This window comes from Opisthocomus hoazin, chromosome 3 (genome assembly GCF_030867145.1).
Source record: "Opisthocomus hoazin isolate bOpiHoa1 chromosome 3, bOpiHoa1.hap1, whole genome shotgun sequence".
Classification (NCBI taxonomy): Eukaryota; Metazoa; Chordata; class Aves; order Opisthocomiformes; family Opisthocomidae; genus Opisthocomus; species Opisthocomus hoazin.
In genome coordinates this window covers 93,181,588-93,191,958 of record NC_134416.1, presented here as the reverse complement: position 1 = coordinate 93,191,958, position 10,371 = coordinate 93,181,588, and the positions used below count along the sequence as shown (strand labels likewise).

Here is a 10,371-nt window from a genome sequence, read left to right as displayed (position 1 = left end):
CGGACGTACACACTCGTTCATGCACCAGCGCTTTCTTCTTCTTTTTTTTTTCCCCTGGGGATTTTTCTTTTTTTAATTATTATATTTTTCCTTTTTCCCTTTTTTTTTTTAATTTTTATTTTTTCCTTTTTCCTGAGGGTTTTTCTTCTCGCTCAGTACCTCGCAACCGCCAAATCCTACCTGCACAAACTCCCGGCCGCCGACACGAGTCCCGGAGCCGGGGTGTTCGGGGCTCCGGGGCCGCGCCGCCTCCACCCCCCCTCCCCCGACCCCCGCACCCCCCCCGCCGCCGCCCGCCCCCCGCGCTGAGAGACTTTGGACGGCGGGCGCGGGGCTCTCCCGAAGCGCCGGGGCCGGGCGGGAAGCGCTTGTGAACTGGACCGGCTGCCTCGGGGAGGGGGGAGACCCGCGGCCGTGAGGGGGGGAAACAAAGCAGACCGACACCCCCCGAACAAAAAAAAAGACAAAACTAAAAAAAAAACAAGCAAAAAACCAAAACACCCCGAGGAAAAAAACAAACAAAAAAAAGCCGACTCGGACTCCGCGTGAGCGCGGGCGGCCCCGCCGCTGCGGGGAGAAGAGCGCGGCGCCGGTGTGGAAGCGGGAGCGGCGCGGGGAGCGGGGGCGCGGGGGGCTGCGCGGCCCCGGTGCCGCTGTGCGGAGCCGCGCGCGCTGCCCCGCGCCGGAGCGGCGCTGAGCCCCGGCCGGCCGCCCCCTCCCGCCGCCGCCATGGTGCAGCAGACCAACACGGCGGAGAACACCGAGGCGCTGCTGGCCGCCGAGACCTCCGACTCCGGGGCCGGCATCGAGCTGGGCATCGCGTCCTCCCCGACGCCGGGCTCCACCGCCTCGACGGGGGGCAAAGCGGACGACCCGAGCTGGTGCAAGACGCCCAGCGGCCACATCAAGCGCCCCATGAACGCCTTCATGGTGTGGTCGCAGATCGAGCGGCGGAAGATCATGGAGCAGTCGCCGGACATGCACAACGCCGAGATCTCCAAGCGCCTGGGCAAGCGCTGGAAGCTGCTCAAGGACAGCGACAAGATCCCCTTCATCCGGGAGGCGGAGCGGCTGCGCCTCAAGCACATGGCGGACTACCCCGACTACAAGTACCGGCCCAGGAAGAAGGTGAAGTCGGCCAACAGCTCCGCCAAGCCCGGCGACAAGGCGGACAAGGCCGGCGGGGGCGGCGCTGGCGGCCCCGCGGCCCCGGCCAAGCCCGCCCCGAAGAAGGGCGGCGGCGGCGGCGGCTCCAAGCCCCCCCCCGCGGGCGGCGGCGGCGGCGGGAAGCCCCACGGCAAGGCGGCGGGCGGCAAGGCCTCGCCGTTCCCCGGGGAGCCGCCGGCCGCGCTGCTGCCGCCCGAGCACCAGGCGCTGTACAAGCCGCGGGGGGCGGCGGGCGCGACCCCGGGCCCCGCCAAGCCGCTGGCCGAGAAGAAGCTGAAGCGCGTCTACATCTTCGGGAGCGGGCAGGCGGCCGCCGCCGCCTCCTCCGCCGCCGCCGCCGCCTCCCCCGGCAGCCCCGCGCTGAGCAGCTCGGCGGAGCCCGGCGACCCCTTGAGCCTCTGCGAGGAGGGGGGGGGGCGGCGGCGGGGCCGAGGGGGACTGCAGCGGCGGGGCCTGCCCCTCGCCCCCCGGCTGCGGCTCGCCCTCGGATCACCGCAGCTACACCAGCCTGCGAGCCGCCTCCCCGGCCCCCTCGACCGCGCGTTCCTCCTCCGCGTCCTCCCACTCCTCCTCCTCCTCTTCCTCCTCCGGCTCCTCTTCGTCGGACGACGAATTTGAGGACGACCTCTTGGACCTGAACCCCAGCCCCGGCTTCGAGAGCATGTCCCTGGGCAGCTTCAGCTCCTCCGTGCTCGACCGGGACCTGGATTTTAACTTCGAGCCCGGCTCGGGCTCGCACTTTGAGTTCCCGGACTACTGCACGCCGGAGGTAAGTGAGATGATCTCGGGGGACTGGCTGGAGTCCAGCATCTCCAACCTGGTCTTCACTTACTGAGGCGGGAGCCCGGCCCTGCTGGAGGAGGCTCGGAGGCGCCCGGAGGGCAGGACTCGCCCACCCCGCCCGGGCGCTTTTCCTTGGTGTTTTTTGTTTGGTGGGGTTTTTTTTTTTTGTGTTTTTTAAATTTTTTATTTCCCCCCCCCCCGGGAAGGGGCTGGTGAGACTGCTCTTTGCGCTGGGGGGGGAGCGGGGCCGCCCTCCCTGGCCCCAAGGCCCCGCAGCCCCCTTGCCCCGCACACGCCCCCTCCGAGGGCCGAGCCCGGCGGTGCTGGTCCGGCGGCTGGCGGGAGCGGAGCGCCGGCTGCTTTATTTTGCCTTTTTATTTCCTGAAAAGAAAGACGGGAGGGGGGAGGGAGAGAACCGCACGCACACCTCCGGCTTCTTTGTTGTCGCCCACTTTGTACGAATTAAAGAGGAGGGGGAGCGGTGCGGTGCGCTGAGCGCGCATTGGGCGTCTGCGGGCGTTCGCTCCCTCGGGGGAAAGAGCGATCCGAACTGCTTGACAAAAAAAGGACAAAAACAAACAAAAACAAACAGAAATCCACCCGAGCCCTTGCGAGGTTCACGCTCAGGGGAGAGAAACCCTGTCCCGGTTTGTTGTGCGGTGAGCGGAGGCGACGCCGACGGGAGGAGGAGGAGGAGGGGGAGGAGGCGGCGGCTGGAGCCGGGACCGCGATCCGAGCGGAGCAGAGCCAGACTCAGCGCTTGGGAGCCGGCCGGGAAACGCGGCGGGGGGCAGCTGGTAATAAACTGGAACGGATTTGCACGTACGGCTGAGGCGACGGCAGCAGCTTTCCTCCGTCACCTCATGGCGGGTGTGGGGAGAGAAAAACACGGCCGAGACTTCAAGAACACTGAAAACTTCTGAAGCAGAGACCGAATGGGAACAGTTTCTGCCGTGATGTGGTACACGGGAAATGGAAGGCGATGGCTTTTGCAAAAAACAAAAAAAAAAAAAAAAAAAGAAAATACAAAAAAAAAGTAGTTTTTTTTTTCTTCTTACTCGGAATCGTGATGGTGTTGGATTATTTCACTGGTGGGGTTTAATATAGCATGTTATCCTGTCTTATCTTTTTAAGATTTCTGTAAGACTGTTGAACAGTTAAAAAAAAAAATGGCGTTAGGATAATACAAAAGCAGAGAGATGGCGCTATGTTTGATTCCTACCAAAATATCACCAGCTTTTTTCACTCTTAACTCTTTAAAGGATTCAAACGCAACTCAAATCTGTGCTGGACTTTTGAAAAAAGAAAATTCAGGACCAAATTTTTTTTCTCAGAGTATGTATGTGTTCATTCCTTAGAGCTGTAAATGAAAAGACTTTTTTCTCACCGATGCTCCATCCTCGTGTTGGGTTTTGGGTTTGTTTTTTTTCCTTGTAAATGTAATCGGATGCCATTTTATAAGTGGACGTATTTATACTGGCCAAACATTTTTTGACTTGTATTTCTTTGTCCTTTTTTGGTAGTTCTCGTTGTTACCCACACCATTTTTATGTCTCCTTCACTGAAGGGCTAGAGTTTTAACTTTTAATTTTTTATATTTAAATGTAGACTTTTGACACTTTTAAAAAACAAAAAAGAGAAGAGAGATGAAAACGTTTGATTATTTTCTCAGTGTATTTTTGTAAAAAATATATAAAGGGGGTGTAAATCGGTGTCACTCGCTGTTTGGATTTCCTGACGTTGAACAGCAGGGCCGCTGCTCGGCGGCTCCCGCACCCACCAGTCAGCCCCTCTTTCGTCCATGTTTACACTCCCATCTGCAGGCATCTTAAAGCGACAGCGTCCCTGCCCGCCCGCCCGCCCCTCCCCCCACCCCCCCCGGACGGGGGGCGGCCGTGCTGGGGGGAAACCGGCCCGAGAGGAAGCGGCGCCCGGGCGCGGGAGGGATCCTGTACCTTTAACTTGTAAACCACATCTTTTGCACTTTTTTTTTTCCACTTTTTTTTTTTTTTTTAATTTTTATTTTTTATTTAGAAGCAAAAAGGTGCCGTTTAAACCACTGGATCTATCTAAATGCCGGTTTGAGTTCGCGACACTACGTACCGCGTTTTTCATTCTTGTATTTGACTATTTAATCCTTTCTACTCGTCGCTAAGTATAATTGTTTTAGTCTCTTATGGCATGATGATAGCATATGTATTCAGGTTTATAGCTGTTGTGTTTAAGATGAAGAAAGTGAAAACATCTTTGTACATTTAAGTCTGTATTATAATAAGCAAAAAAAAGAAGATTGTGTGTTTATGTATGTTAATATAACATGACAGGCACTAGGGCGTCTGCCTAATGAGGTGGTTCCGTTAAGGGTTTAACTTGTTTTGTTCTTTTTGTTATTTTTTTGGTCATCCATCCTGTGCAATATGCTGTGACGATTTTTTTTTTAATTTTTTTTTTTTGTCTGACGCTCACCCACAACTCGACGTTGGGAAAGAAGAGAGGAGGAAAAAGGAAAAAGAAAAAAAAAAATCATGCCAGCTAACCATGTCAAGTTCACTGCCTGTCAGATTCTTGATATTCCTTCTGTAAATAACCTCTCCTTTTTGCGTTTGTGGTCTTTTTGTTTTGTTTTTTGGTTTTTTTTTTTTTTTTCTTCGGGAAGGAAATAAAATCAGCTGGAACTGAACCCTAACGCTGGGCTGCTCTTGTCATCATTGCTGCGCGCACCCCCCCACCCCCGGGCGGGCAGCGGGACGAGGCAGGGAAGAGGCGGCCGCGACTCCGACGTCCGTCCCCCCCCCCCAGTGGTCTCTCCGGGGCACCCGCAGCCGCAGTAACCACCGGCGCCTTCGGCCGCGCCAACGCGCGGGGCGGGGGGGGGCTCGCCCCCGCCTCCCCACCGGGCCCAGGCCGGTGACCCCCTCGGGTTTCGCCCTCGGCCTCCCGGGTGCCCGCCCGCGCTCCCCTCCCGGACCCCGAGCGGCTCCGCGCCCCGGCGGGGGGTGGGGCACCGCCCTGAGGCGGTGGTTTCGCTCCGCTCTTCACGCGCGGCCGGCGGGGCCGTCAGGCAGGGGCGGCCAACGCGGGGAGGCGCCGCGCTGGCTGCGGGCACGGCCACGGCGCGGGAGGTCGGCGGCCGCCCCGCATCGTCCCCGGCGCCCCCCGCGGCCACGCCGGAGCCCCCCGCCCCCCCCCGCCGCCCGGGAGGTTTCCCGGCCCGCCCCGCTCCTTCCCGAGGCTCCCGCAGTCCCGACGCCTCCGCCCGCGGCCTCCCCTTCCGAGGCCCGAGCCCTCCCGCTCCAGCCCCCCGCCGTGCCCGGGCGCCGTGGCCGTCCCGGGCGTGCTCCGGGCCGGGAGCACCGCTCAGAGCTGGACACGAAGGCGGCGGCGGGACGGGTGGCAGGACCCGTTATCGTGGGTGTCGTTGGTACCTTATCGCCAAATGTGCCTTTTTTTTTTTTTATAGACCATATATCTATTATAATTGCTTTGGAAAGAGCAGTAGTAGCCCTCGAGCAGAGGTGAAAGCCAGTCAATTTACGGCCGGGATTTTTGTAACGAAGCTCTACGTAAAAGAAAACTCGATTTCAGGAATGGCAGCTGGCACCTGGCCGCAGGTTTGGCTGACGCCTGACCCCTGCCTCGCCGTGGGCCGGAGCATCGGGTGGGCCAGCGGTGCCTTTCCGCGACTCCTCTGGGACTTGGGATCGCCGTCGCTGTCCTCTCTTCCGGCTGCCAGCGGCCCCGGCCCCGCTCCTGGGTGCTGCAGCTGTGCTGGAGCAAACGAGGCGAAGTCCAATCGCTCCTTCCCGGCCGTGTCTTCGCTCAGGTCATCAGCGTTTCAGAGGCTTCCACAGCCACGCGTGGTCACTGCCACCCGCGAATCCCGCTCCATCAATTTATTCTGTCCTCCACGGCATCCCCTTCTTTCCTGTGGCCTCCACAACACCCTCTGGCAACGCTGAGTGAGTTCGTTAGTGTGCTGCCTGAAAGCATGAAGTTTATGTTTTCCATTTTATGGTATAGATAATTTTGTCCACTCTTACGCTGTGACAATTCTGTCTCTTCTTCGCCTTTGGCTGAGGCACTCGCTTCTATAGCTCGTTGCTGTTTCTCCCTCAGCTCATCTCACGGTGCACAGAGACACGGAGAAGAACTGAACTAGCCTATTCAAATGCAAAATCACCATCATAGGCCGCATGTCTGTCGCTAACATTTATTTTTAATAGACCATTCTTCTCTGTAAATCGTTAATTTACCTGCAAAGTGGATGAAGACTGTTCACCTCAAGAGTGTATATATAATTTTCAGTAATCAGGTCTGCCTCCCCCGCGTATCACTTCATTCCCTTCCCTTCCTTGTGAAGCAGCGTGTGGTGTGGCCGCATGTGCAGACTGTACAGTGTTTCCTCTCTTTCCTGACACCGAAGCAGGGCTCCCCGGCGGTCAGCAGTGCTGAGCGCGCTCCCAAGCTTTGCGCTCCCATGTTACGCTTCAGCAGAACTGGCCTGTCAGAGCGGAGGGGATGCTGTCGGGCTAGAGGCCTCCCCAGCCTCCGCCTTAGCTGTCGCGACAGATGCTTGCACGATAGGTGACATGGTGGCGGGCGTATGAGCGCAGAGCCTTCCCGCTGGCCGGGCCCCCCTCTGCCACGTCTGCTCCCGCAACAAAGTAGGAGAAGCAGCAGATTAGAGCTTAGCCCTAAGGCTCTTCGTTCTGCATGGTGGATCTAGTTTTTGAATGTATATATTAGGGTTAATTTTTTTACATGGAGTAACTCCATGAAGGTCTCTGTAAAGCTTTGAAGACCTGAACAAGGCGTTACAACAGGACCTTCTGGCTCTGCACATGTTGTGATTACCTCGATATGCCAGAGTTCGAAAATGGTTATCCACCTCCCTCCATCTCCACCTCTCCTCTCCAGGGTCCTCGAATGAGCTCTAAACATCAGCTGTGGTTTTTGTCACCGACGTGAGGAAAAGAAAGGTGGTTGTCTCCCGGATGAGTATGCCGTGTCACAAAAGGTGACTTACTCAAGTCTGAGTAGGTACCCGGTCAGTGACTGCTCTGTTTTGTGCATCGTGTGTAAACACCTCAAGGCAAGGAGTAGCATTTACTGAAGCTATAGTGACCAATCTACAGACCACCAACAGTATTAAATCCCCTGGAAAGTGATTGAGACATAGCTCGTAGGCACGGCTGTGCAATGTTTCCCAACGCTACGTCTTCGGCTAGATGATGCTACTTGGAGTCACTTCCTGTGCCTGTTTTCCTACCAATACACTAACCCCTAGTATCCTTTCTCTCCTTGTACTAGCTCCTGCATATTTTTTTCAAAAAAAGCTTTGTTCTTCTACATGGCAGAAGAGCATCCCCAAATTCCACATGGCTCCTGTTACACCTTCCCCTGTAAGTGAGTTTATTTGCAGCAAAGGACGACGTCGCAGTGGCTGGTGGTGGGGCGAGGTTCGCTGGTTTGTGGCAGAGCAGGTTGGCTGCCCACAGCCTGGCCTGGGTGCCGTTAGTTGACAGCAAAGAAAGGCTGATCGGCCTCTCCACGCGCCCCTGTGTGTCCTGTCCTCACCGTGGGCAGGATTCGCTTGCCTGAACAGGAGGAAGAAGAGGGCTCACAGCGCTGGGAGCAAGGTTGGAAGGGGCCCGGGTGGGTTGTGCAAGATGATGGCAATTAGGGAGCAGTAGAAACTCGGACCTGGCATCAGACAGGTGAGCGGTGGCTTCGGAGTCCTTTTAGGCACAGTTATGCCTGCAAAATACCAGACAAAATGTGTGTTATACTGGCAAAGCTACGCTTTGTGGTATTGGCACTGCCTAGGTAAAGTAGGCCTGGAAGAAAAAGGGAGATGTTGGCCTTTCCTATCTTTCCTTTTTTTCGCGCTCTCAGCAATTCACTCGGCTTCTTCCTGGGCTCCCCCCCCTCAGGCTCCAGTTTACATTCCTTGCTCTGACCTTGCTTCTTCCCGAATGTCTTCCTACCCTTCTCCAAGGGGAGTTTTGCTGATATCATGTTAGAGATATAACTACCTATTCAGTGGACCCAGAACATTACGTCTTGCCTGCATCCCAGACCCCCTTTTTCTTCTGTGTCAGCATTCCTCTCCTTCCCTTGCAGAAGGCGCGCTGCCTGATGTGCCGCAGTAGAACGCAAAGAAATCTAATTTAAGATGTATCCAGGATGTACCCGTGCTACGTTATCACCCTGAGCTTAGTCCAAGGCTCTCAGATGAGGGTATCTCTGCGCATTGCCTGCCTCAAAGATACCACCAAGCTGGCTACAAACTGTGACTGCGCTTCTGAAAGCTGAATGACAGCAGCTGGTATCTAACCAAACCATTTAAATGACTGCTGCTCAGGTTGGCTGTTTTGCTTGCTATCAAACCAACAAGATCTGACGGCGTGATCATTAAGAGGAGTGTAGCCAGCAGGTCGAGGGAGGTTCTCCTTCCCCTCTACTCTGCCCTAGTGAGGCCCCATCTGGAGTACTGGGTCCAGTTCCGGGCTCCCCACTTCAAGAAATATGAGGAGCTACTGCAGAGAGTCCAGCGGAGGGCTACGACGATGATGAGGGGACTGGAACATCTGTCCTACAAGGAAAGGCTGAGAGAGCTGGTCTTGTTCATCCTAGAGAAGAGAAGGTTGCGAGGGGACCTAATAGATGCCTATAAATATCTGAAGGGTGGGTGTCAGGAGGGTGGGGCCAAGCTCTTTTCAGTGGTGCCCAGCGACAGGACAAGGGGCAACGGGCATAAACTGAAGCAGAGGAAGTTCCATCTGAACATGAGGAAGAACTTCACTCTGAGGGTGATGGAGCCCTGGAACAGGCTGCCCAGGGAGGTTGTGGATTCTCCTTCTCTGGAGATATTCAAAACCCGCCTGGACAAGGTCCTGTGCAGCCTGCTGTAGGTGACCCTGCTTTGGCAGGGGGTTTGGACTGGATGACCCACAGAGGTCCCTTCAAACCCCAAACATTCTGTGTTTCTGTGAGTCTGTAAAGCCCACCCACATCTTTAGAACAGACAAATCCTTGATGTGTCAGAGAGAGCATACTAGAGTGACATTTTGCCTTAGCAGCCTGCCTGGAGTTTGCGACCACATGCGGCTCACAGTCTGCCGCACTCAGGAAAGCGAAGCAGACATCTGAATCTTTCCAGGACCCCGGAACTGCTGAAGCTGTAATTACTGCTGCAGTGGGATGGTCACTAATGAGGGGGTATCTAGCCAACATGAAGTGACTTGTGCGCTGACGACGGCGGGTTACAGAGAACGGTGTGGGACCTGGTGAGTGGCAAAGGGAAAGGCAGTTGAAAGGGGAATCTCGGCATTTCTCCAGGCTTGAACACCTGGAGCTGGGTTTACTTCTACAAAACCAAATTCAGATGTCCTCAGACTCGGCAGAATTTATGTGAGGGACTGGTATGATTCAGAAATGCGGCGCTTGAGGTATGGCTCCTCGTGCGATGTCATTGGTTCAGATTTACTCAGGGTGCCAGGAAAGGCAAAACGATTCACCATTACGTTAGGTAGCTCCTGTTTACATACAAGTACTTTTGTGCTCTAATTGTGCGTAACTTCAGGGCATAAATTCCAGGGAGGGATGTATTTTCTGTATATATTCAGTGGTTCCAGAAAATAATTTGTTTCTGTAATAAGAAGGCAACATTATTGCTTTCTAATGAAAGAACATATATAGTTCTAGGTCTAGCTGTAGAGAAATGAGCCGTACGGTGGATAAAACGGGAGATTGGAAACAGGCATCTCCAAATTAATTCCTGGTCTTCACGCAAACTGTCTGATCTGGAACATCTTGTTATGCTGCTTTTCTTTGGATCATGCTGTGAAATAGGAGCTACATGTAAAAGCAGACATATTGAAACGTAATTGTTTCACCAGGAGGGAGTGGGTTTTTAATTAATAAATTAGTAATGTATGATGTTTCTAGAAAACTGAGTAACAGAACAGAGTAAGAGTAAACGTTTAGATTCTCATTCAAAAAAAGGGAGAAACCTGGGTATTTTAAAGATCTTTGGTTTGGCTCTCTTGGATCAGCTTGGGGGGGGGGGGGAAGTGTGAAAATGCTCTTTGCTTGAGCTCTTTTCTTGGAAGTCTCACAAAGAGAGTCCTTTGCTTCCCTACCTTGCCCTGAAAATGCACGCCGGTCCTCTGGAGCTGGCCGCAAATGGAGGGGCAGAACTTCCAGCTCGGCTTATCTAAATGGTGTGTTTCGTGTAGTTCTAAGATACCGTACGATCGCAGTGATGGATACACACTGTGAGCTAGACTTGGCTGACGTCCTCGCTGATAATTACGTAAAGGAAGCTTCCTAATTCCATTAACAAAGTGTTCCAGGCTCTGATAGAAATGAAATCATAGTGTCTTCTCCCCTCCTCTGTCCTTCTAGTACATGATTATT

The 10,371-nt window shown here is 54.8% G+C and overlaps 1 protein-coding gene across 1 annotated transcript; it reads left to right on the top strand.

Annotated features, from left to right (window-relative positions):
- The first annotated feature begins 682 nt into the window (after positions 1 to 682).
- Positions 683 to 4,627, top strand: SOX4 (SRY-box transcription factor 4). Its single transcript, XM_075417075.1, is given in 2 exon segments — positions 683 to 1,574; positions 1,576 to 4,627. Coding segments are annotated over 2 exon segments (1,272 nt in total). The 5' UTR covers positions 683 to 729; the 3' UTR covers positions 2,003 to 4,627.
- Positions 4,628 to 10,371: the final 5,744 nt, after the last annotated feature.